We start from the raw sequence: 26,496 nt of genomic DNA, 5'->3' as shown, positions 1-26,496 counted from the left end.
ATCCGTTTAGGCACACTAACGCACTTACACACGAATACAACACGAATACACGCACTCATTTCTCAGACTAGGCACCACCACACCAAAGGAGTTCTTAGCAACAATGGCACTGTCTACCTAATAAAATCTAGCTTAGCCAGCTTTAGCCAGCTCTACCCAGCTTCCCTAAAAAAAAAACCACCCCCAAAACCCCTGCAGCCACCCGCATCCAGTTAGCAGAGCCGCCCGCCACGTTCTACCGCCGGCTAACTATTACCATTGACACACCAGATCACTACTAGACAATCCAATTCAACACAATCGACGCCTTGTCTAGACCCCGTCCTTTCTTTTCTGTCGTTGTATGCCTGCTTACGTGTTTCAACAACCCGCCCGTTCAGCCTATACTCGCTGCGACTAGCTGCCTCTCTTGACTTCTGTGTATAAGCTCGCGTATAAATCACCTGTGGCTACCTTAAGTCTGCCTAGCTGCCTACCTAGCTGTCTATCTATACCTATTTCACCTTACGAACAATGGATGCTAAAGTGCGGTGGCATCGAGCTAGAACTTCTGTTTCCATCTAACAAATCCATCCGGGACTTCGTAACAACACCCTTAGTTCGTCCGCTGTATCGCTTCATCTGCGCCCGTTGGCACGAACTACTTACTACTCGAGATATTTCTCGAAATTGTGCATCGTCCGATCTGAACGACCAATCAATAATACCCCTCCGTCTTTGGCTTTGCCCATTTACTACCAGGCTTACCGTAGCTTGCGTCGCGACGACTTCAAGATGCATCAGACCCCTCGCGCCCCGCCTCGCACAGCCTCGCCCGCCTTATCCTCTCAGACGAACCCCGCAAGAACCAACAACCAGAGAGATCCAGGAAGTCCTACCAATCGCCCATCATCGAGACCAGGTTCTAGGGCCCAGGAAGGAGCGGTGGCAGGGACAGGCGGCAGCAACCGTGGTGATGGAGCCGGTCCTACTCGAGAATCCGTCAAGAAATTGGATCAGATCATTCAGGTCGGTGTTTGATTGCCCGTGCTGCTTTATTTACGAATTCTAACGTGTAGTCTACGAATATAGAATATCTACTCCAAGGCTGGTACCGTCATCTTACAAGCACGTATACAGGTAACTCCGGTTCTAGTAGGTAGGTCGTTTGAAAAGAGAACAAGTCGATGGGTAAGTATAGATCCCTAGCCGCCGTAAAGACATTGACAATGGATCTCACCATGTACTACCTGCAGTTCCAACTTGATACGGACGATATCGACGATTTCCGAGATGAATTTCGCATATGGAAACAATGCGGCGGGTTCGAAAACCGGCCTCCTCCCTTAATTATCGAGACCTACCTCGATGCGTCTTGGTTGAAGGGTGGTCAGAGTTTGGTAATTCTAGACGAAGATGGTAAACGGTGGGATGTTGTCGAAGCCCTCAATTCTTCCGACCAGTCTAGCGATAGCAGCTCAGGTCGTCAAGGCGAGCCGATCACGCAGCTTGTATTGGAACGGTGGCGTGTTGAGCTGAAGGGACCGAAGCCTGATATATCAGACGACTTTGGTTCTCTGCTTCCAACGGTATATAAGAAGGCCATCGTCTTAATGCGATCAATATATGCGACGACAGGTATCTTACCCGCTTGGAAGCTCGCTAGGAATTCCAAGACCAAAGGTAGCCATCCCGCATTGTCAACCCGCTGCCGAGTATTTTCGGGGGAACCGCCAGCGTATGGGTCTGACACCTTGAGAATGCCGCTATATGCCGGAACAGGGGATGTCTCTACGGATTTCATATTTGGTGACCTCGAAGTCCCTGTAGGACGTTTCTACGTTTCTGCCTCTTATCGCAACAACTGCAATTTCCAAGTTGTCGAAACCGAGTCTCTATTAAGTTCCCGTATTGGCATGGCCATTTCTGATGACATGTTCAGGCCATCGCTGCCTCATCGTGGTTATGGACGCCACGAATCAGACGCCCCGGAAGTTGGGTCGCTCCCGTACCACCGCCACGCACAAGACGTTACCGAGAACCAGCAACGATACGGTAGCCTATCTACGTTTCATGGCGAAGGGCCTGTTGGCACCAGTCCTATTTCCGCGTTGAGGGCCGTTAAAGCCCCAGGGTCGGATACAAGTTCGCCGCCCGAGTCTGGACCTGCTAGTGTTGAAGCTGCTCCGCACACTCTCCCTATCGCCGGTCCTGCTCGGCAGCCATCCCTTAGAGGGCTGGACCGACCGAGACGCCCGTCCATCTCCTTTCAGTCTCCTTTCAAACACGGTTCTCTTTCGAGCTCTCCTGTAACTCGATTGCAGGACCAAGATATTCCGCCGTCGCCGTATTCCCTTAGTAGAGCTTCGGGTTTAAGTGCACATATAAGGAATCGTTCTTCGTTAACCGCCGGAATGCCAGCTTCGTTGCGGGAGAGACCTCCACCAACTGTAGCAGATAATTCCGTCGCCAGCTCGCCAAGACCATCCGTCTCAAATCGATTTAGCAGCAGCTTCACACATCGCCGTAGCCGACCATCGATAGGCGGTACCAATAGAGGCGATGACGACCAAAATAGCAGCGGCAAGCAAAGCGTCTCATCTTCCATTGTTCAACCGGGTTCTGGTTTATTGAACGAACTTGGTGCGGGCGGTAGTTCTGGGTCCTTCCAAACTGATGATGATAACATCCAGGATTTCTTGAAGCTGATTGAAAGCAAGAGGACGCTGCAAAGTTTCGATCCTACCAAAAAGGGAGAGTCGGCGACGAAGAGAACGACAGCTCAACTATCGAGATTCCAACTCATGCGTGAGTCGAATAACGCCCTCACCGAATCCATGAACTCGTCTATGCAATTACAGCGTTCGTCCAGCTCGTCGAGTCGGCAGTTGGCCAACGTTCCAGGCATGTCAACATCATCATCACCAGTAAAACCATTATCACCCCATACACCCCACACACCAGCCATTCCATCGCGGCTGAGCGAGAATTCGAGTATCGACTACGCACCCACTGCAAGAGTTACATCCCGGTCACGTAATGTTGAGGATCTCGTAGAGGAGCCGGTTGGTATATCAACCACCCATGAGGGAACCACCGCGATAGACATCCCTACTTCCCCACGGCCTTATCCTCATGGAAGACGATCAAGTTCTGTGGCCCATCAAAATCGCGCGTTGGTAGATGACGACGATGTCGATGCGCATCGTAGCATAAGTCTCGGTGCAGAAGACCGCGAGCCACCCAGCCTTAGCGTTCTGCTGGGACGTAATACAGAAGCCGACAACGTAGTGGATACGCCGGGGTTACAATCTCCTGCGGACATTAGGACAACGAGTTCACCGGATATTCTCGAACAGGAATCAGAATCCGTTGAACGAGAAGTCCGTCCTCCTGGCGGCCTTTACACTGGATACTCCAATTCACCTTATACCAGACGTTACGGTAATAGTATTGGGCGGGGGATAACACCTCCCCATTCTGGAAGCGGCAGTCTAGCAGGATCCAGTGGAAGAATCGGCCGAGGTTATTCGCGCGGCGGTGCTACCGGCCTAGGCGTGGCAGGTGCCGTCGCGGACGAGACCGACGACGAGCCACTTCTTTTTGACATGTCGGAGATCACCCGCGAACAATCACGCCGCAGCCTTGAGGAGGGTAGGGGCGGCGGCAGCGTGGGTTCTACTAGCGATAGAGGAGGATTTGAAACAAGCCATAGGAGTCGCCGTTGGTAATGAATTACTATCTCCACTATATAAGCCCTTCAACCTCTTGAGTGTGTTTCATTTCGTTGTTGAGATAAATTGTTGTGTAATGTTTGTCTTGGTCGCGGATGGATAGGGGACATATGTATGGAATAGGGAACGAGTCAGAGGGACGGCGAGGTTTTTCTTATGCTGCTGGAAACGGATAGGTCCTGGTCCTCGGATATCTATTGCACCTACAGACTGCCATTGTGATTTCCTGGATGGCGTGGATGTTGTTTTGATAGGAGTTTGACTGCATTTTGGAGGGATATGACTATTCTTAATGACGGCTGGAGTCTAGAGTGGGGGTTTGTGAGGTCCATTATCATCACATCACGCTCGAGGAAGACCGTCTGGCGTTTTTTTTTTTCTTCGTCTTGGTGCATTGCAGAAGGGATGGTATTCCGGTATTCCTGCATGTGGACGACCTTGTTTGGTCTCGAGTTCAGGGTCGCAGATGGAACTGCTTTAAGACTACAAAGGTAAGCCCGGTGGCAAAGTCCCATCGGAAGAACGAACGCATCACTTGTAGATGGAATAGAAAGGATATATAGTACAAGACTACTAACATGAGACTCATTTCCCCTCTCGGAGCTATTCGTTGATTACTTTCGGGCTTTTATGTAACTACCTTGTTTTAGATATTTGGTATTTATGAACTGAATTGAAGTACATACCTACCTCCTATTAACCTAACCGAGCCGAACCTATAATTTATATATCATATTTCACAATCCGCCTTGGCATTTAGAGGCGTAAAGTATGCGTATGTCCACCTAAGCCGAGAATCGGAAAGTCGAGGCGCAGTGGAAAGATATTGATAGAAATAGTAGTGCAACTATAGTATTCCAAACGTCACCGCGTTGCTTTAAACAAGGGCGAACGCTATACTCGGTTAGCTTAGGAGGTACCTGTAATTACGATGGGGCTTCCATTGTTACGAATCCCGTGGTCAAGACCAAAATAAAGTCTTTGAACAGAACGCTAAAGAGCCTAACTTGGCTAAACGGGGGGAACCTTTCCACTACAATAAGTGCAATAATATGTACAATACCTAAGTCAGGCTAGGGTGCACGTGGTATGGCAGTGAGAAAGTGGAAAGCAAGCACAAGCCAACGTCATCAATTATGATCTACCTGTAGACACTTTAGGTACATTATGTACCATGTATCCCACCTCCAGGCTCCAGTGAAATCTGTAATACCTATGTAGATTAGGTACCTTTGTAGTTTACTCCAGGCTTTATCAATGTATTAGGTATTCTTATTAATTAACAACTACAACTTCAACTATCACTTCAACTACAACTACCACTTCAACTACTACTACTACCACTATCAATACCACTACACAACGTCACTCTCATACGTTAATAACATTCGCCCGCCGAGAAATACCTAACTTTTAATCCCATAATTATATCAAAACGAGAAAGCCGACGATTATATTAGCGACAAGCTTCAAATTATAAGGGATTACATTCTTTCTTCACCCCTCTTGCTGCCCAGCATGTTTCGGGGAACAGCAGTCGGACCTTATGACGAGTCGATCGGTACGTTCACGCGAAATGTAATCGCATATGGCCCCCCTACATATAATTGCAAATTAACATAATATTGCTCGCAGCCAAGGCGACCGACGAGAATCTCACCTCGGAGGATTGGGGTGCTATTATCGAAGTCTGCGACAAAGTGACAAGCGATCCAAATGGCCCCAATCAAGCAGTTCAGAGTTTAATCAAGCGCTTGGCGCATCGCAACGCCAATGTCCAACTTTACACTCTGGAGGTCAGTCATCTCATGCTCGGGTTCGCTTCACTTTTCTATCATGCTGACAATATCCGCTTCGAACATTAGCTCGCAAACGCGCTCTCTCAGAACTGCGGTAAGAATATGCACCGCGAGCTTGCCAGCCGCGCCTTTACCGATGCCCTCCTTAAACTTGCCAACGACCGCAATACACACCAACAAGTCAAAGTCAAGATCCTCGAAAGGATGAAGGAGTGGTCTGATATGTTTAGCAAGGATGCCGACCTCGGGATCATGTATGATGCCTACTACCGTCTTAAGCAGAGCAATCCGACATTGCAGCCACCCTCGGCCCCGCAGAAGACCGGTCTTACCGAGTTGGATCGACAAAAGGAAGAGGAAGAACTACAGATGGCGCTAAAGCTATCCTTACAAGAAGAGGACAGAAAAAAGGCACCACAACCCACTGCTTCTGTCGCAGGACCCAGCTCAAGCTCAAGCGTGGGTCCAAGTGCGGCTGCTGCTCCGGTCGAATCGATACCCTCTCACCCTACTGGCACGACAGCCGCTACGGTATCGCGAGTACGCGCCCTCTACGACTTTGTGCCATCAGAACCCGGCGAACTTGAGTTCAAGAAAGGGGATATTATAGCTGTTTTAGAGTCCGTCTATAAGGATTGGTGGCGGGGCTCATTAAAAGGCAGAACTGGCATTTTCCCCCTGAACTACATTGAAAAGCTTGCCGACCCGACTCCCGATGAGCTCCAGCGCGAAGCGCAAATGGAGGCCGAAGTATTTGCCGAAATCAAGAACGTAGAGAAGCTTCTTACACTGCTAAGCACCTCCAACGCATCGCCGAGGGAAGAAGACAATGAGGAGATATCAGTACGTTTCGAGCCGTTAGAGTTGTATATTTATAGTACAATTGATTGCTAACTGCCAGACCAGAAATTATACCACCAAACACTTGCTATCCGACCTAAGTTGATTAAGCTAATTGAGAAGTACTCTCAGAAGAAAGAAGACTTCACACAGCTCAATGAAAAATTCATCAAGGCCAGAAGAGATTACGAGTCACTTTTAGAATCTTCAATGTCCCATCCCCCTCAACCGAACTACCACCAGTATGCGCCGCGACCAATCATAACTCACGGATACGGAGTTCCGGGGGGTCCAGGGCCAGGTCCGAGCTTCGCTCCTCAGGGACCGCCGCCTGGCCAACAGGAACCCCAGAGGTTCTATACGCCTGGACCTCAAGGGCCTCCCCCACAAGGTATGTAATATTCAAACGTCTTTACACGAAGACGGCTCACATATATTCAGAGCAGAACCGGTACCAGGCTACATCACCGCCTCCTAATTTCCCACGGCCATCAGCAACACCTGCTCCATTTTATCTACAAGGAACCGAAATTCCTGCTCAACCAAGCCAGCCGCAACCTCAGCAATACCCCCCAAGAGATCAGCCCTCTCGGATAGCTGCAGGGAAGCAGCCTGTTCCTCTGCAAACGTCTTCTCCGCCGCCGCCGCAATCTTACCAAGCGTATTCTCAACCTGCTCAGCCTGAACAACGGCCTCAGAGCACTTACGGTAATCCCCAAGAATTAGCCACATCAGCCTACGACTCTCCCATCGCGGCCACCCATAATCCCAGCAGGCCTGATCCCTATTCCGCGTCAGTCTATTCTCAGGAAGACCCTTACGCCACAAGCCCAACAGCTACTGCCCCTCCCGCCTCATTGGGTCCAACACAAGGCGGCCAGCCCCCTCTTGCTATCGCACCTCACCCTTCAGGACCTGCCCAACCACAGTATTCGGCATACAATCCCAATGTCCAACGCCAGGACTCGTATGATGCTCCTTCTCAGGTACCCCCTCAGCCGACCGGGTCGGCGCCACCTATCCCGCAGGGTATCCAGCCGCCGCCCAGCGTGATGGCACCGCCATCCCTCCAACCAGGCGGGCCGGCATTCGATGCCCGGCAGTCGCTCCCGAGCCAAATTTCGCAGGGCCCACCGCAGCAGCCTCAGTACAAGGCGTACGTACCACCGGGGAACGAACCTACCGCGCCACAGGACTTCTATAGGCAAAATGCAGCGTACTAGTGTAGGTAGATAACAGATATAATCAAGTAGATGGTGATAAGGCCGCATATATAGGGGTTTAATGGGAATTCAACCTTTCGGGCCAAAATCTTCAGCCCGATTTTCTTTTACTATGGGCATCTACTGGTGGAGAGTTTTCGTAACTAGGCGAGGTTGATTCCCCCCCCGTTCGTTCTAGTGGTTCTAGAGAAGTAGCATGTTAGGTACCTAAATAATGGACGCGGTATTACATATGAGTAACGTACTTGCGGACTTGAAGTGAATATGATTATAGTAGTGGAGGGTGCTTAAGAAAGGGTGAGTAAGGAGATAAAATAAAGCGCAACAAGTTTGCTCTTAGTGATGAAGACATGGTCAAGCGTGATAGGTGTGTGCAATGGTGATTAAATGGAATTACCTAGATTCTATTTTTATGAATGGCACCCCTGATAAAATATGGAAGGAGACGTTGCTTGTAGCAAAACTGTAATACTCTTAAAATTGGTAGCCGTAAAACAAGTAATTAGTACTTCGCTTTCATGAGAGAATGTAGTATATTAATTATAAGCAAAGATTTTTAAATCAGGTAGGTATTGTCAGCCGCGGACTTGAGGGTTAAATATAGGAAAAAGAATGACGTATAACAATATAGTATAGTACAACGCATTGTTATCTCGATTCATCAGGTGTATTAATGTGACACCTCGATGGCAACATAAGGTTTGAAATAGGAGTAAAAGTACATACCTCCTAAAGGTATTGTGTAGGTAAGATGGCAACCCAGTAGTTTCTAAGGGCAGAATGCAACTGGTAAATACTACATCTTTAGTGCCTAAGGTATCCTAAGGCGACATCATGATCCCCTTGTAGACGATACGAAGTCATTTGAAAGATAAGGCTCGGATGGTTGTTAGCCGTCAGGAGGAGATTCAGACGTGGTGATTGCGTAGAAGTCTCGGGTGATAAGGATGACGGTGTTAACGCCTGCGGTTAAGGAGTATTGGATATTATGACTACCTAATGTTGGTGGCATTTGGTCTTGATGAAGGCTTAGAAGGTAAAATTTGGCTATGGGCGCTACGGGAAGTTCTCAATACACACTAGTATGTCATCCGCAAGGATATTTTTGAGTTACAATGGCTTTCACGAGAGGTAGAAGAACTTTGCTAGACGGGCTAATCAACCTACCTCTCTTTCTTGTTTTTCGTAGATGAAGGCCACGGCGTTGCAAACCTCACCCAAAATACGAATGGCATACTTGAGTTTGGTTCTTTGCTTTGGTTTACAAAGTATTTACGGGTAGGAAAGAAGACGGGGATAATAAATATCTCGAAGGGTACCTAACCTAAGCTAAAATACATAATTTCCTACTAGAAATACTTAGAAGAAAGAATCAAGTAGGAAGTCCTAGTGCTATTTGTTGCGTGGCAGTCTGCAACGTTGATAACAGCTTCGCATAAGTTAGCCGAGAATAGGTACCTTAGGTAGGTATTCAAGGCAATAGGTATTGCTAGGTAGCCAGCAGTAGCTGAAGTTGATGATGGCGAATATGAACTGTGGAGGAATAAAAAAGCAATCACCTAACCTTGTGGCCAAATAGTCACAAAGATTTGTGAGTCTAGGCTCTTCTATAGACTTGCTGTCAGGTATGCCCTGTGATGCATGCCACATACAGAGTGAGTGTCAGGGGCGGTATGTAGCCTGTTGTAGAGATCGAGTAACGCCTCTCACCTCCTTCGAGGGAGATGGCTACCCCTTTATAGACAATAAAACCCCTGTTATATCCATATATCCTCATATCCCAGACATTTGCCGTTGTGTATACCTCATCAACCTTGTTGTTACCTTAGGTGCCTAAGGTACCTACTTGTCTTCGAAATGGTTCGTTGGCTACTTACTACCCTGCCTTAGATATACGTGTCTTCATTACCAATCCACCATGTTGGTTTGGAATGCTAGAGAGGATGGGACCGAGATCGTTTGACTCGACCTCTAAATTCCCTAGATAGGTAGATAACTACCTACTAATAGATCTTATTATTTCTAGTGTGATAGTCAACCCCAGCTGTAGGTCCTATCTCCAGGTATAGTGTCTGCCTCTTTGCTGGTCCGACCGCAAAGAGGTACCTATTAGCAGGCAGGTAGGATGTTATGGGTTACTACTTGGAGACTTATCCACCAAGGCCTCTTTTATCAGGATATTGTCGTTATAACTATAGTCTTATAAAACAGCAGTTTCTTACTAGTGTTTTTTGTTATCTATGCTAACATCTGGGTGCTAGAGAAGTTATATATGAATTTGCAACCTGTTCCCCGTTATAAGTCGATATGTTTTGGTGATTAAACATTTAGAATGAGGCATATTATGATCATTTTGCTATCCAATTGACTTTCAAATTCCACAAATTAAGTAATATTTTCACAGAATTACCCGATATTGCTACTGACCTTGTGCTGATTAAGTGGAGGTGCATTATATAGTCATACGAGGACATTTGAACTTTGCAATACAGGAACAGGAGCACACAGGAGAGGGTAGTATACTACCATAAGAAGGAGTGCTGATATAAAGCCCCCTGAAGAATGATACGTAAGAAAATTGTAGCAAATAGCCAACAATTATTGTCTAGACGCATCTCACTTTATCGCTATTAGCGACAAAAGAGTTTTATATCCAATTACCGGCGTCCACGTTTACGCTTTCTGATGACCGCAAGCAACTCTATTCATCCCTTACCATCGCGTCGAATTTTAGTAGTGTTGTTGACAAAAATGACTACGTAGACGAGAGGGAGAAGGCTCATAGACTGTGAGTCCTTGAGGAAGGAAGAGAAGAGGTTGGAAGTATCGTGGCCACAAGAGAAGATGTAAAGGGGCTACGGAGAAAGGTGTGAGAACTTACAGACTCTCTCTTCCGCATCATAATCTCGTGAGCCTCCTGGTCTAGCCTCCCCTTTCCCTAAATAGCGGGGCTAGATAGTTCGTGTCCATGTTCTCTAGCGCTTGGCGATCATGGCCTAGGTTAGTGGTTTGGACACGTGGGAATAGCTACATCTTAAGATTATGTGCTAATGAACACTTTGCACGACTGTTCTGCTGTAGAAGCAGAAATGTAAAGTCCATGTCTATCGTTCTTTTTGATTCTGAAAAAAGCAAAAGCAAAAAAACAAAATGAATGTATTGTTAGTCTGTGTCATTATCTCCTTTCAGAGTATCCTCTGAGTGTTTTAATTTTTTGAGTGTAAATCATCGATACTGATCTATGTATTACCTGTGAATACTGTTAAGAGTAGAGGGACATAGTAATTAACCTCTTTGGAGCCGAATAGCCTATTCAATATGTAGCTTGACAATCTATTGACCTTAGGTACCTATATAGCATTGAAACTATACCCACAATGTTTCGGAAAGTTCCAGCAGCGAGTCTAGAAACAAGTTGAAGGATATCAGTTCTCCCATTGAGAGTATGCTACCATAAGAGGCGAGAATAGTGTATGTTTAATACTGTAAATACATGCAGCACTTTATGATAATGGTTCGTATATCTCCTTTACATGAAGCGTTTCCTTACTTCAAACATTCGCCTCAATACATAGTACGTTTATGATCAACTTTTTTTTCTCTCCTTACGCTATAATCTATAATCTCAAGGAGGTGACGCTAGGGATTCTCGGGACATCTTCTACCTTGTCTCCACACGATGCCAAAGCTAGTAGAATTCTTGGCTTTCCTAGGGGACGCACACCGATGAGATCAATCTCTTTAATTAGGCTATTACGCAGTGATCTACTATGTATGAATCCAGAGGCTCGATCAGCCATTAGGTAAACTCGAGGCAAGTAGTGGAGACGGTTAGGCCGGTAGTTGTTTAGTTACCTTAGATCAGGGTCCACAAGGCTGTCAACACGAACAACTCGAAGAGGAGACATGCTGCTTTTCAGGTAACGTTTCAGCTCAAATTGGGCCAATCATTGTACCTTAAGGAGCTCATTATGGACATCTCCTAGGACCTCTTTGGTTCTTCCTGCCCGCGTTCTATGCTGTTCCCGGTCAAGCGTCTCGTATTTTCCCCATAAGAGAATAGCTGGGATAGCTACCAGTCCAAAGGGGAAATATCCGAAACGGGAAAGGTTCATACGGGCTTGAGGGTCCATAGGGCTACGGAACTCATGCTGAATTCATGCAATGGACGTTGATCGTATCGTGACAGTTAGTATAGCTATTATCCCTTCCTGGAGATGTCATTTTCACTGGAGTCGGTTGCCGACAAAGGGTTATAAAAGAAGTAGACTCCCACGGGTCTTCAGTTTGCCCTTTCGTTCCTCATCAGACAATCCAAGCCATCAATTATCTAATCAACTCGCTCATCTGCTACACCTTCCACTTCCAAACTTCCAAACTCAACTCCAACTCCAACTCAACCATCAAGATGCGTTTCACTACTGCTGTTGCTGCCCTTTTCTTCGGCACCACCGCCATGGCTACTCCTCAGGATACCCAGCTCAACTCTGAGGATGTTTCCATCACCAACTTCTCCGTCCACAAGGCCGGTGCCAACGGCTCCTCCGCCGGTACTGTTGACGGCGTCTCCTTCAAGCTGAGCGGCAAGGACGCCAAGGATCTCAGCTGCTCGGCCACCGCCAAGGACGTCACCAACGGTCTTCCCACCGACGTCATCACCTGCGGCGACTCCAAGTACCGCTTTGAGCTCCTCGCTGGCTCTGACGCCTCGACCTTCACCCTCCGTGTCTACCACGAGCTCGGACTTGCGTAAGTGTTTTCTTCGACTTGATGAAAACCAAGGTTACAGTAAAAAGCTAACAATCTCGAAATAGTTTCGGCTTCTCCGGCCACGGGGACATCCCTACCTACTGCCACTCCGGCGGCCTCGACACCCTGGTCTGCAGCCAGGTCCAGTCCCCCGTCACCATCCACATCGACAGCCTTCCCCAGTAAAGGACGTCGTTATGATCATGTTCGGAGGATGATGTTAATAACTAGGGTACTTGAGGGGGTGGGAAGTATGAAGTATGAAGGAAAACCTTAGCGTTCGTTTATAAATAGGTTAGATAGGTACTTAATGCATTTAGAGATAGTTTAGCACAGGAATTTATGGGATTTTGCTGCAAGCTTTTTTTTTTTCCCCTCTCTTTTATACATGGCCTTGGAAGTGGTCAAATCGCCCAGAATGCTCCAACATTGTATCAGCAATTAACTTAGAGCAGCTCCCGTAAATTTATATCGTGTGTTGATTAGTCCCACGTTATACGCGAATATGAATCTGGGTTAAATAGTTCGGATACTCAACCAATTCGCTACGCGGTTATGTTAGGATCTGCTCCAGGCGTTGAAGCTTGTATTGCATATACGGCTTTCACAGACCCAGTCCATTGGCATCACAAGGGGTCGCCGCTGAGTACCTGTATAATTTCAACCAGTGCTTCTAGATCGTGGGTTAGGCTGAGTAAATGCGAAGAAGTTGAAGATGTGGTAAATTGATGTTGTATTTGGAAACGTTTTCTAGTAGTGAACCTTGCCCAGTAAAACTCAGTACCTATAGCCATGGCTTACGTAACCACCCTACAAGGTCAAGTCATTGGCGTAACCAAGGTACATAGGTACATATAGCTTGGAATGTGTGGCTAAGCGGAGTTCTAACTGTGGCTCACGATATGGCTGCCCGGGCATTTGTGGCATAAAAGAGGAGTGATAAGCCGATATGCCTCCTGGTTGGCCCGGCAAATTATGTCATTTAGTGGTGCAGAGTAAACATTGAACATCCTTAAACAACATTTCTTTAGACACCGGGGTAAATGTCGAAGCTTTGAAGCTGTTAAGCCTGGGGATCATACAATACGAAATGAAGAAACTGGCAAGCCAATAATTTCAATCATAAGTCAGTTTAATACCATTTAAGCATCATATTCTAGCTTTTCATGAGGTTAGTTAATCGTTAATTGTGCCCTTTTCACCCCACTATCCGACTCAAATACTCAACCGCAAGACAGAAAACCAGGTGATAGCTTTGGAGTTCAACCCAGAAACGACCTCAAGTCGACCGATATAGCAGACAGCAGGGATAAAAAGAAAACTGGGCATAGCATATGGGCAAAGAGTTGGAACGTAACTAGCCGCATTGGACCCTCGCAACCTTATTCGCCCGAGCCACGACATCGGTACCCGAAGCCCGACTTCCACATCAGAGAAGACGACGAGGGAACAGCAAATTGGATCAAAAACGACCGTTTAGAAACTTCTGGACATTATCATCCCACCATGGTAAAAGAACAAGCCCCGCCTAAGCCGCCTTTGCGTCCTTTAGGCTCTAGTGAAAGAAATGGAAATGCGAAAAAACAGGCTCCAGCTCAACCTGATGATAACACACCAGGGTTTGGAAACATGAGTGCTGGAGGCTTCACATCTATCAATACCTCTACAACTACGAATACAGCCCCGAGACCTGCCGTTAAATCGCGAGTGTTATCAGGAAGTATGGAAGACAAGTACGCGAACCTCTTTATTCAACCCAAGAACCGCCCAGAGCACCACCGCCCCCAACGAATTACGGGACCATTGCAGCCTACTTATAAGGATAAGAAGCCGGCGCCAGCTCCCCTGTTCAATACCCTGAAACCTGACCCGGAAGGATCGGCTAATAACCCGATATCGGTTCCGGATGGCGCCCCTGTTTCGATATACAGTCAGCCCGGCATCTTCTCCACGTATGTCGACCCTAAAAAAGCTGCTGCCGACATTAAGGCCTTACTCGAAGGCTCCATAGAAGCTGAGGAGGATAAGGGCGCAGAGGAAGAAGATAAAGAAGATAAATCACACATCGAAGGTCTCAGTGTTCGACTCCTGCCTCATCAAGTCGAAGGAGTGGAGTGGATGAAAGGTCGTGAACTTGGCCCCGTCAAAAAGGGCAAAGTCCCCAAAGGCGGTCTTCTTGCAGATGATATGGGCTTAGGAAAGACTTTGCAGTCAATAGCGCTCATTCTGACCAACAAGAAACCAGCAGATAAACATCCGGGAGTTGAAAAGACGACGTTGGTCGTTGCGCCTTTGGCTCTTATCCGCCAGTGGGAGGCTGAATTAAAAGAGAAGGTAGATGAATCTCACAAGTTGAAGGTTCTCGTACATCACGGGCCCCAGCGTACCAAGCGTTTTGAAGATCTCCGCCGCTACGATGTGGTAATCACCACCTATCAAATACTCGTATCCGAACATGGCCACACTACAGATACTGTCAAGACCGGTTGTTTCGGTCTGCATTGGTACCGTGTCATCCTGGACGAAGCACATACAATAAAAAATCGGAACGCCAAGGCCACAAAGGCCTGTTACGAACTCCGAAGCATATATCGTTGGTGCTTGTCAGGCACGCCGATGCAGAACAACTTGGATGAGCTACAGAGTTTAGTCAAGTTTCTTAGAATCAAGCCTTATGATGATCTTCGCGAGTGGAAGGATCATTTTGAAATACCTATGAAAGGCGGCAAGGGAGAAGTGGCAATGCGTCGCCTCCACAGCCTTCTGCAGTGTTTCATGAAACGAAGGACTAAAGATATCCTGAAGAAAGATGGCGCTCTGAATACAAGCGGAAAGAAAACGAAAGAAGGCGAAGAAGACGCAACATCGGACTTCAAGGTCACGGAGCGAAAAGTCGTAACAGTTGCAGCAGAGTTCACTCCAGCGGAAAGGCGATTTTACGATAGGCTGGAAAAGCGGACAGATAAGAGTATCGAGGCAATGATGAAAAGTAAGCTCAACTATGCCAGCGCCTTGGTACTGCTTTTGCGTTTACGACAGGCTTGCGATCATCCAAAATTGGTTGAGGGTAAAATTGAAAAAGACAAGGAAGCTCTATCTGAGGAAACGAAGCCAAAGAAGAATGAAGCCGATGTTGATGCTCTCGCCGACCTTCTTGGTGGACTAGACGTCGAGACGAAACATTGCGACATCTGCGGCTGGGAGCTTGATCGTGACACCCGCCAGCCTGGCTCAGATAAATGCAAAGCTTGCTATGAAGATCTAGAATACTTCAAGCATCACGAAGATGGAGGAGAATTGAAAGCACCAAAGACGAAAACGCGGAAAAAGAAGCCTAAGGTTAAGAAGGTAGAGGTTGAAAAGGTTAAGACTGAGGTAGTTAGGAAGCGCAAACCTAGAAACCGCCGCGCGATCCTCGATAGCGACGAGGAAGAAGAAGATGCTGACTGGATCGTCTCCGGGGATGAACAAGGACCGCTACGATTAGGAAAAGCGGGTGGTACGGACGACGAAAACGCCGAGGGTGAGGGCGAGACTATCAATTCAGACGATTCCGAAGAAGAGGAAACCCAAGATGGCAGTCAGTTGGGCAGTTTTATCGTGGATGATGGGAAAGATACAAGCCCCGAAGAGCTACAACGAGCTTGGGAGGAGTCAGACACCGAAGAGGACGAATCCATCTCAGTTCTTCAATCTAAGATGCGTCGAACAAAACTAGAAGACAGTGAAGATGAGAGTAAGAAAGAGGATGAAAAGGAAGGTGATGAAGAGGAGGATGCGGGCTCGGAATCACAATCCGAGTCTGAAGCCGACGACACGGGAATTTCCGAATCTGAAATCGAATCTGATTCGGAAGACGATATTGCCTATTTCCGCTCTAGGCGACTAAAGGAGAAGACTCCCCATGTGCTCGCGTCAGCCAAGATCCGCCAGCTTACCACAATCCTTCACAAAGAAGTGCATGAACACAAGTTTATCGTCTTCTCACAGTTCACCAGCATGCTTGACCTAGTAGAGCCTTTCTTCCGCAAGGAAGGCATCAAGTACACGCGATACGACGGGAGCATGAAGAACGACGCGCGCGAAGAGGCGCTTAACAGTCTACGAAATAATCCTGAGACTAGAGTGCTCCTCTGCTCGCTGCGCTGTGGCGCGCTGGGTCTCAACCTCACGGCGGCTAGCCGCGTCGTAATCCTCGAGCCCTTCTGGAACCCTTTCGTCGAGGAGCAAGCTATCGACCGAGTCCACCGCCTGACGCAGAGGGTCGACGTAGTCGTATACAAGCTGATAGTCGAGAACAGCGTCGAAGAGCGAATACTGGAACTGCAAGAAAAGAAACGACTTCTCGCCGAGGCTACCATCGAGGGCGGCGCCCGCAAGGAGAGCCTCAAGCTCGGCCTCAAGGAGATGATGGACCTGTTCGGACACGTCGGCCGCGAGAGCGTGGGAAGCGCTGTTAGCAGGGGCAGCTACGATTCCGAGGAGAGGTTCAACAGTGTTGTGCGTCAGGACGTCACGAGGACGCTTGCCGGCATGCGGAGCAAGAAGGCCGGTCCTAAGACCTCGCGCAACGACGAAAGCTCAGTCTATGGACGTCGGTGGTAGGGGAGGCATTCCCTTATAACGAGTACGCAAGGTCCTAGGCGGCGTTCTATGGGTTAGGCATCCTTTCTAGCTGGCTGGTCCAGAATGCTGTTTATCTGACTGCATGCATGATTTTTACGACTGTTAAGCTGATACGATGAGGTTGCGCGCATGGACTGGTTATGATGATTCGGATGGATTAGTTGTTACTCGTGTTTGATTAGAGTTACTGCAAATATATTTATTCTTCACCCCCCTCCCCCTCCCCCCCCCCCCTCTCTGCTTCTCCTGATAAGGGTGTAGATGGGAAGGGAGGGTTTGTTGTAAATAAATTCGCGATGGAAATGAAACGCTTCTTCTATTGACTATAATGGCCAATTGTGTTCTGAAACTTTGCATTATGATTACCTTCATCTCATCACCTTTTCGCTTCTCTGACGTATAACGCCAGGTACCACCAATTTAGTATTGACACCCTCACATGAGCCTGTCTATGCCAGGTAGGTTCAGTTAGGTACCTCCTATTTAGTCTACTTGTAATCCTTATAGCCAACTTTTTTTTTAGATCCAGTTTCATTAAGTCAGGCACTTGATTCATCAACTCTTTCTCGACGTAATCTCCCACCCAAGAAATCGCCACCGCCACCGCCATCGCCGAAGAAGCCATTTGCGCCCGATACCTCATCAGTTTAGTTCCGCTCCCTACTAAGGCCGCGGTGAACGGGCGCGTCGGCATCGGCCCGCGAGATGGACTCGTCGAGGTAGAACCTCAGCACGTGGTCGGAGATGGCGAGGTGGGTGGTCTGCTCGAACTCCTGCAGGCTCGCGAGGCGGAGCATCATCTCGAGGAGCGAGAGCGAGGTTTGGATGGCGCCGAAGGGCGACCGCTCCAGCAGGTCCTCGTCGAACTTCTTAGGGTCCGGGACCAGCGCTCCGGAGTTGCGGGAGGACGAGCGCGAGGATGTGGAGGCGATGCTCATCCGGCTGAGCTGTGTGACGAGGTTCGAGTCGGCGGATGGGCGGGTGCTGCTATTCTTTAATCGGCGGGGGTTGTTGAAATTCGGATGATGTCGGTGGTCTTTCTCTGTTCTGTATTCTCCTTCGTCCTCTTCCTCGGGCGTGTGCTCGTCTTCGTCGTCCGTCGTGTCGTTCTCCTCGTCGCTGCCCACCTCGAATACTTCGAGGGCTATCCATGCGGGATCAAGGTCCTGCGGCAGTCTCCAGGAATTGGTGGGTGCGGTTGGTGAGGATCTATTTGTTGTCCGTGCCGTAATTTTAGTTTCTAGATTAAGTTGACGGTCTAGTTCGTACTGGGTGTCGCCGTCCAAATTTCCGTCGGAGAAGTCACTCTCATCTAGGCATTCAATTAACTGTTGTTGTTGTTGTTGTTGTTGTTGTTGTTGTTCGGTCAGAGACATGTGATTTTGCTGCACTTGGTTTGGAGGTATGGCCTTCACATCCCTTTTTAGTAGTAATACGGGACTACGAGAGGCGCCATCTTCGTTATTTATGTTCAGAATCCTTCCAACGTCCGCGTAAAACATTTTCGAGATTTGGTGGACCGGGATAAATTCCCGTATACCAGCACTGGAGACACCCTCGTAAGAACTCGGCTGCGCGTTCCCATCCTCCACTGTGTGAACACGGCCGTCGTCTAGATCCTCCACAATTTGAAGTTCGTACGCGTAACTTACATACGAGGTATTATGCTCTGTGTTGCCGCTCGCGCCGGGACCGTTATCCTCGAGTGGTATCCTACGGAGCCTGACGCGGGCCTTGTGGATTACTTCCTGCCATAGCGGTTTTCGTTGGCCCTCTTCTATTCCATATGGCTCGGCCGCGTCTTCGGGAGAAGAAGCATGGGCACGAAATAGCATGTAGATAGACAGCACAAAATCCGGGCCGATCTGCATGGGTCTGCCGGGGTTGAGAATGTATTGGGTATCGCCGACATTCACAAGCATGCTAGCCTGTAGCAAACGCGAGGGGGAGAATGCCGAGTGCTGGGTTTGTATGCCCCCGATTGCCGACACCCAAAGATTTATAAGAGGTATGGAATCATCAATATCCTCGATCAATTGTTTGATGTCTGCGATAATGTTCTGGATTTCCATGCGGCGCACAGACGCAGCGGCTGCGGAGCCGTTAGGTCTCCCATTTTGGCGGGATTGGTCTGCTAAGGCAGCAGCTTCAAGGCGCTTCCCTAGGGAGTCGACATTGGCGCGTAGCTCCTGTGCTGTGTGGACTACAGCCTCTAAAGTCGAGTTTCCTCTAGCATAGCGAAACTCGATAGACTCGAGTATAGGGGAGATGAGCTACGAAAGCGGTCAGCGACGGTTGACATAGGACACATAACACACGATGAAGGATATATCGGTAAGTAGCCTACATTTGACTGGCTTCGGCTAGATGTGACTTACCTCGATCTTGCGAGCTAACCGTCGTTGTAAGTGACTCAACTCAACCCGTAGAGGGTCGTCATCAACAGTCTAGATAGCATCAGATTAGCTTGGGTTTACCTCAAAGTGGGTAATGTTATAGAAATGGTGGTCATGAGATGATGAGATGATGAGAAGTTGACGTTGAATAAATGAGTGATTGATAATAAATATATATTTTTCATACTTTAATTAATCTTGAACCTTGCTGGATAACGTAGGTGGATGTCAGAGCGAGACAAGACCTAATAGCGTAGTTGGTGGCATGGTAGGATAACTTGGCTAGGAATGCATCCATGGCAGAGTTATTAGGGACTCTGGGGTTTAAAACGACAAGTTATTAAATAGAAAATTGTCTCTGCTCCAACCAACGACCACAAAAATATGCATGCATGAAAATGAAGACTTGTTTGGCCCCATGGAGGGCAACCGGAATTGGTGTATGGTCTTGTTTTGTATTGTACAATAATACCTAACCACCAGTAGAATTCAAAAGTCAATAAGACCGCTAAGGTTCAGGTACGTACTTGCTAATGGAGGCTAGGTGTGGAGCTGAGTTATCCGTTTCTTACGTAAAGCATAATCTGAAACGGGACCTACTTAGTGTAAATACGTACCTAGGTACGGTTTAAATACGTTACATACGGTTAGGTTAGGCACGTTTCTCCGTCGTTCGCGGGGCAAAAACCTCTCTCTCACACCCCGCTAAAGCTTTGCATTCTTCGACTTCGCCGCAACTCGAAATACCTTAATCAACTCCCATATCCGAAATTTACCTAAGGCAGGGTTCCCGTCTTACGGCGTGAGTCAATAGCTACCTAGGTACCTAGACGTACCATACAAGCCAGACAAACTTAAACGCCTCGTCTTCACCCTCGAAAATTGTATAGAATTACCAAACTAGACCAGACACCATGGCTGATCTCAATTCTTGGGAAGACGATCCTGCTGCCCAGGACGACAACTTATCAAAGCAGGCTCAACAACAGCTGAACCTCAATAATCAACCTCAGAACCCTGCCGCGCCGACATTCCGACCTGGTGCTGCTTCCTTTCAACCCACCGCCCAGTCTTTCCAACCGGGTCAAGGTTATGGTGGCTACGTTCCCAACTACCAGCAGCAAGGCTATTATGGTGGTGGTCAGAACTACTACCCGCAATATGGCGGACCTCAAGGAGGTTATGGTCATTACGGTCAGGGTCAGGGATATGGGAATGTCTACGGACAAGGCGGGTATAATCAAGGATACGGTATTGTCTTTTTTTCTTCCTTTTTTTTTCTTTCGCTTTCGTCTTATACTAACTAACATTGAAAAGGACAACAACAACAATATGCCCAATACCAACAGCCGCAATCCCACCAAGCCCAGGCTGTTCCGACAATTGCTAAACGAGGTGACCAAACCGCATCTGCTGTCCCTGCCCCTGTCCCTGCCACCAAGCCTGCGCCCGCTGCCTCTTCCGACGCGCCTCAGCCTGTAGCTAAGCAAGAAGGAGGAACCAAAGTTTTAAGCGTAGGCGGAGACCCCCCGAAGCCCAAGGCCACTAAGGTTCTATCTATTGGTGTTCCCGCACCGCCGAAAGATGAGCCTAAGCCCGAAAAGGCCGAGAAGGAGGCATCTGCTGAGGAAGGCTCCAAAGTGACGGCGAGTAAGGCGATTGAGAAGACTGGCGAGGCTACTAAATCGACTAAGAGCCCGAGCGGAAAGACATCACCGACACCCTCCTCTGGGCGCTCGAGTCCCTCTAGGGCAAGCAAAGCAGCCGCTCGCGATGCCGATGCCGTTGCCAACGAACAAGCCGCCGATGTCGATGAGGAGACCCTCAAGGAAATCTACGGAAAGGAACATATTAACATCATCTTCATTGGTCACGTCGATGCTGGCAAGTCGACCCTTGGTGGATCCATTCTATACGTGACTGGCATGGTCGACGAACGTACCTTAGATAAATATAAGCGCGAAGCGAAAGAACTGGGCCGAGAAACGTGGTACTTATCTTGGGCTCTCGATTTGACTAAAGAAGAGCGTTCCAAGGGAAAGACGGTTGAAGTCGGCCGAGGATACTTTGAAACAGAGAAGCGACGATATAGTATCCTGGATGCCCCTGGCCACAAGACATATGTCCCGAGCATGATCGGAGGTGCCTCCCAAGCAGACATCGGTGTCCTCGTCATCAGTGCGCGTAAAGGAGAGTATGAGACCGGCTTCGAAAAGGGCGGACAGACCCGTGAGCACGCTATGCTTGCCAAGACCCAAGGTGTCAACAAGCTCGTTGTTGTTATCAACAAGATGGACGACCCTACAGTTAACTGGTCCGAGGAGAGATACAAGGAATGCACGACAAAGCTAGCACAGTTTTTGAAGGGTACTGGATACAACCTAAAAACAGACGTCTTCTTCATGCCCATCGCCGCTCAACAAACGATGGGTATCAAGGACCGCATTCCGCCAGGAGTTTGCCCCTGGTATGATGGACCTTCTCTACTCGAGTACCTTGATAACATGCAGGCCCTCGAACGCAAGACCAACGCGCCCTTCATGATGGCTATCAGCGGAAAGTATAGGGATATGGGTACCATGGTAGAAGGCAAGATTGAAGCCGGTGTTTGCAAGAAGGGCATGAGTTTGATCATGATGCCGAATAAAGAGAAAGTTGAAATTGCGGCTCTCTACGGCGAGACAGAAGACGAGATTTCAATTGCTCAATGTGGTGACCAAGTGCGTATACGCCTTCGGGGTATCGAGGAAGATGACATCTCGGCCGGTTTCGTGCTTTGCTCGCCGAAACGTTTGGTTCATAACGTGTCGGCTTTTGAGGCCCAAATCAAAATTCTCGAACTGAAGAGCATTCTTACTGCCGGCTTCAACTGCGTCTTACACGTTCATTCTGCGGTCGAAGAAGTAACCTTTGCCGCGTTATTACACAAACTTCAGAAAGGAACAGGCAGGAAGAGCAAGACGCCGCCGACGCATGCGAAGAAGGGTGATAGCATAATTGCCAGGATGCAAGTTACAGGCGGAGCCGGTTCGGTCTGCATAGAAAGATTCGAGGATTACCCACAGATGGGCCGTTTCACTTTGAGAGATCAAGTATGTCATCGCCTCGCGTGTTTTTTTTTTTTTTTTTTTTTTTTTTTCTAAATTGCTAATCAATCTACACAGGGTCAAACCATCGCTATTGGCAAGATCATCAAGCTCATCACGGATGATTCCGCTTAGAAATCGAAGCATCCCGATGATGGAGCCAGCGGTGCCTAAAGAGAGAGCTGCGATTTACTATGGTCGTCACAAAGTGACTAAGTAGGTAGGAAGCAGGGGGGCTTCCGTCGATATCGATATAAAGGCCCCTGAAGGGCTTGTGGATAAATGCCACGCATTCATAGTGAATTGTTTAGAAAGCATTACATGGGCATGAAGCGGTAAAGATAGACTTAACATGCTCAGTAAAAGACCTTTCCCTCGGAACAAATGTTGAAGCGCTTTGCTTTGAGTCTCATAGAGCAGTGAAGAATATTGCGACTTTTGATTACTTTTTGCTATGAGCTGGCCCTTCGGGATTTTTCTTGGTTGACATGTTTCTCTTCCTATATTTAGCGCATGCTCTACACATGCCCCTTTCTCGAGATGGATTTACTTTCTTCTGTAAGAAGGAACCTGTAATTACATGTGTGTGTGTGTGTGTGTGTGAACGTTATAGGTATTCAGAAGATATCTGCTCGCGACAATGATCTTAACTCTGATGGTAATTCCTCAGCTCTCTTGATGTCGACTTAAGTGTAAGCAAGACTAGCTACCTACCTCCTAGGTACCTACCTAAGTAACATGTATATAAGTGGCGGGTATAGTTGTGCGTGGTTATGGTTCGGCTTACTATTTCCTTGATATTACACCCGAGATATAGAAGAGAGCTGGTTATACAATATTGGAACTAGGTATTCTACGTATCTGATATTTCCCTCGGCCTCGGGGGAGCAACGATCACATCTGACGACACTAGTAACCGGTAATCCAGGGTGGTAAGTAGAAAGGGGTGGTCAGCATTTAATCGTATCCATACACTCGCTACCTAGGTGCGCTTACGAACGGGATAGGTGTTACGTGACCGTCCCTAGGGCAGATCGAAAAGGCGTGTCTTACCTGCAGCAAGATATCGTCAGAGCACATGAATCCGGTCATCGAAAATCTACCTAGGCTCGGCTCCCAGCCCAAGAGAGGAACTCGGCTATCGATCTTGCTTTGGTGTCAGGCATATGATACCTATAACCCGTGGCCCGAAAGAATATCGACCTAGGTTAGGTTAAGTTAGGTACCCGGGATTCGGTGTACTGTTCCCCTTCCACGCAAAATCTGCTGCAGGTGAGCGGATGGGGAGATCCGAGGACAGACAACGCTCGAAACGGCGGGCCCGTGGATGCTCGGGGAAGGAAACAGAACTCTACCCTTGTGCCTTGTCGAGGACTCAAAATGCCGTGCATAGACACCTGTTACCTCTCATGTACGGGCGCCTAATGGTCGATCTTATAGGGCCTGGACTCCTGTGCGGCATTGCTCGACTTTTACGTTATACAGCCCTGTGCTTGTGGTGCATTCGGCAGAGAGTGGAGGGACGGAGACGTGTCGAGATCCAACATGACGCGCCTGGGCTCGACGCAACAATACCTTATCCGGAACAGGAGGAGTGGTTTTAGTCGATGCCCTTCGACGTCTTTCGTGGTCAGTTGCGGGCGGCACGGGTGAGGTTCTCACAGAGAAAGGTACTAGAAAAAAGGTGTATATTTACAATAATATACCTAGATACCTAAAGTAAAGAACGGGCTATAAAGATTGAGTCCTATATTTTGGATTCTTGTCACATTGCCTTAAAATACCAATGTTGCGGTTTATCAATTCAGCTTCAATGACAGCTAGGTTCATATCCTGTGAGTAATAGATGACGCCGCGAGCCCGTTATAGAAAAACATTGTAATAGCAACTGCCATGATTACATGTTGCACAAATAGACCCCTTCACAGCTTACTCGGTGCTTTAGCCAATGCAAGCTTCGAAGCAAGAGTTTCTTCCGCCTCCTTCTCGATTCTGCTCAGCAGAGCATCGCAAGTCGGGATATCATTGATAAGACCAATAACCTGCCCAGCAGTCCAGACCTATTTATCCAACGTGATTAGCGATTTCATCTTGCGAAAGGGAAAATACTCCTGTACGACTTACGCCATATTCGGGGTCTCCGTTTATGAAAACCTCCCGGCCTCGTTTGCCACTCACGTACGGGGCAATTTCGGAAAATTCGCCCGTCCCACTCTCCTTTTCGATCTTGATGATCTGATCGGTGACCCTGTTGCGGTACAGGCGGGTGGTATTGGTCCACCGGCGCATGACCAAGGCTGTGTCGGTCTCCTGCGCCTTGACGATCTCCTCCTTGATCTTCTGGTGGATAGGCGCCTCGACGGTGCACATGAAGCGCGTGCCCATGTTGATGCCTGTAGCACCAAGGCATAGCGCAGCCGCGAGGCCTTGGCCGTCGGCGAAGCCCCCAGAAGCGATGAATGGCACCTTCAGGGTCTGACGCGCCTTGGTGAGCAAGATAAAGTTGGTGATGTCCGACTCGCCCACGTGTCTGCCCATCACGACGACGCGCGTTTTTAGCTATAGGTATGCAAAGATTTTGTAAATGCCGTGATAACGCGGCTTATTGGTCAGACTTACCCTGCGCATTCGAATCCATCTATGGAGAGAAAATCGACGCCGAGCTTGACAGCGCTCTGGGCGTGCCTGATCGTGGTGCATTTGTGGAGGATGATGATGCCAGAGGCCTTCAGCTTGGAGATGATGGGACCGGGGCTGTTACCAGCGGTCTCGACTATCCTGACGCCCTCGTCGATGACGACCTGAGCGTAGGCGGCGTAGTCAGGGGGTACGAGAGCAGGCAGCAGGGTGATATTGACGCCAAAGGGGTATTTGGTCATGTTCCTACACCGCCGAATCTCCTTCCTCAGGTCCTCGGGCGTCGGCTGGGTGAGGGCTGTGAGGATACCCAAGCCTCCCGCGTTCGACACGGCGGCGGCCAGCTCAGCATATCCAACGTACTGCATGCCGCCTTGTACGACGGGAATCCTGATGCCCAGGCGGCGTGTCAGCTCGGTGTTGAAAGGCATCTTCGCGTCGTGACTGGACGCCTTCCGTTAAATCACAATGACGTATATAATTTATCCTGGACGCCACAGATATGATAGACGGTAAGTAATGGGAAAAGGGGGGAGGAAAAGGGAAATGAGATGAAAATAAACTTGATTGAAGGTTAAAAAGGTTGAATGAATAGCGAAGCCTGACTTATAGTGTATTATAAGAGCTTGTTTACTTATGGAATGGCGAAGGAGGCGCACTTAGATGCCGAGGTAGGCGATTCCCCGGACCCACTTCTCGATGTAAGACCTACCCCTAAGGATGTACAGTATAACATGTACATCAATTGTACATTAATCGTACATAAAGCACCTAGTTTTTATGTATATGTAAGTAGGTACCTGTTTATCAAATGTTGTTCATGACATGAAGACTGAGAATGATGTGATGTTATAGGGAGTGTTATACTTGTTAGGTACCTCTCTTGAATCTATTCCCGAATTCAACATTTGTGTAGATTGTTTAGTAAAGCGACGACGAGAACTACAAGCAATGCCAAAAATATGCAAAGTGTTAAATCATTAGTTAGTAATAGCTAGGTACCTAGTGTGGCTAAGTAAAACAACTTATAAGTTTCAACTTCGAAAGTCTTCGTCAACTATTGATTAGAAATAATTATTTAGTATTAGCATTATGACTTCCATCATTATTCAACAACCTAAAAGACCCTCGGTAAACCCGATCATGCATGTGCTGGCGCCCACGTGCAAGGGGATTAGATACGGGATACGGAATCCGGAATCCGGGGTTTATCTGTGGCCGAACTTTAGTGTCCTAGAAGTGGGGACCTTTTTTAACCAACCCCAGAATTTAGTTCCTCTCCAATGTCTCCAATGGATGTCTTCAGAATGTTTCTAATACAACTTCGTAATTCAGCTGCATTCCATTCTTCACCATCGTCCACCTATTTAAAATTCAACAACGCAAAACATTATGACCCGTCAGCTTTACCAAATACCTACCTATTA

At 48.1% G+C, this 26,496-nt stretch overlaps 7 protein-coding genes across 7 annotated transcripts; 5 read left to right on the top strand and 2 right to left on the bottom strand.

Annotated features, from left to right (window-relative positions):
• Positions 1–774: 774 nt before the first annotated feature.
• F4812DRAFT_454911 (autophagy-related protein 13-domain-containing protein) lies at positions 775–3,710 on the top strand (the record flags this gene model as incomplete). Its single annotated transcript, XM_047936727.1, has 3 exons — positions 775–1,008; positions 1,072–1,170; positions 1,236–3,710. The coding sequence occupies 3 exons, from the start codon at positions 775–777 to the stop codon at positions 3,708–3,710; spliced, it is 2,808 nt and encodes a 935-aa protein (XP_047795407.1).
• A 1,222-nt stretch (positions 3,711–4,932) lies between these two features.
• F4812DRAFT_411556 (uncharacterized protein) lies at positions 4,933–7,950 on the top strand. Its single transcript, XM_047932632.1, has 5 exons — positions 4,933–5,274; positions 5,349–5,509; positions 5,579–6,355; positions 6,419–6,743; positions 6,794–7,950. The coding sequence occupies exons 1-5, from the start codon at positions 5,232–5,234 to the stop codon at positions 7,573–7,575; spliced, it is 2,088 nt and encodes a 695-aa protein (XP_047795406.1). The 5' UTR covers positions 4,933–5,231; the 3' UTR covers positions 7,576–7,950.
• A 3,373-nt stretch (positions 7,951–11,323) lies between these two features.
• Positions 11,324–13,063, top strand: F4812DRAFT_411554 (uncharacterized protein). Its single transcript, XM_047932631.1, has one exon. The coding sequence runs from the start codon at positions 11,984–11,986 to the stop codon at positions 12,326–12,328; it is 345 nt and encodes a 114-aa protein (XP_047795405.1). The 5' UTR covers positions 11,324–11,983; the 3' UTR covers positions 12,329–13,063.
• A 255-nt stretch (positions 13,064–13,318) lies between these two features.
• On the top strand, positions 13,319–17,009 carry F4812DRAFT_38816 (SNF2 family N-terminal domain-containing protein). The gene is made up of 2 exons (XM_047932091.1): positions 13,319–13,495; positions 13,563–17,009. The coding sequence occupies exons 1-2, from the start codon at positions 13,491–13,493 to the stop codon at positions 16,927–16,929; spliced, it is 3,372 nt and encodes a 1,123-aa protein (XP_047795404.1). The 5' UTR covers positions 13,319–13,490; the 3' UTR covers positions 16,930–17,009.
• An 87-nt stretch (positions 17,010–17,096) lies between these two features.
• F4812DRAFT_411550 (Ran-binding-domain-containing protein) lies at positions 17,097–19,800 on the bottom strand. The gene is made up of 3 exons (XM_047932630.1): positions 19,534–19,800; positions 19,329–19,397; positions 17,097–19,223 (listed from the first exon to the last, which is right to left on the bottom strand). Exons 1-3 carry the CDS (start codon positions 19,642–19,644, stop codon positions 17,598–17,600), a joined length of 1,806 nt encoding a protein of 601 aa, XP_047795403.1. The 5' UTR covers positions 19,645–19,800; the 3' UTR covers positions 17,097–17,597.
• Positions 19,801–20,056: 256 nt separating this feature from the next.
• On the top strand, positions 20,057–23,113 carry F4812DRAFT_411546 (uncharacterized protein). Its single transcript, XM_047932629.1, has 3 exons — positions 20,057–20,597; positions 20,664–22,438; positions 22,511–23,113. Exons 1-3 carry the CDS (start codon positions 20,261–20,263, stop codon positions 22,565–22,567), a joined length of 2,169 nt encoding a protein of 722 aa, XP_047795402.1. The 5' UTR covers positions 20,057–20,260; the 3' UTR covers positions 22,568–23,113.
• A 1,005-nt stretch (positions 23,114–24,118) lies between these two features.
• On the bottom strand, positions 24,119–26,158 carry F4812DRAFT_411542 (2-nitropropane dioxygenase family oxidoreductase). The gene is made up of 4 exons (XM_047932628.1): positions 25,937–26,158; positions 25,052–25,840; positions 24,557–24,962; positions 24,119–24,492 (listed from the first exon to the last, which is right to left on the bottom strand). The coding sequence occupies exons 2-4, from the start codon at positions 25,498–25,500 to the stop codon at positions 24,355–24,357; spliced, it is 993 nt and encodes a 330-aa protein (XP_047795401.1). The 5' UTR covers positions 25,501–25,840; positions 25,937–26,158; the 3' UTR covers positions 24,119–24,354.
• Positions 26,159–26,496: the final 338 nt, after the last annotated feature.

This window comes from Daldinia caldariorum (genome assembly GCF_022478825.1).
Source record: "Daldinia caldariorum strain CBS 122874 unplaced genomic scaffold F4812scaffold_1, whole genome shotgun sequence".
Classification (NCBI taxonomy): Eukaryota; Fungi; Ascomycota; class Sordariomycetes; order Xylariales; family Hypoxylaceae; genus Daldinia; species Daldinia caldariorum.
This window is presented reverse-complemented; position numbering and strand designations above follow the sequence as displayed.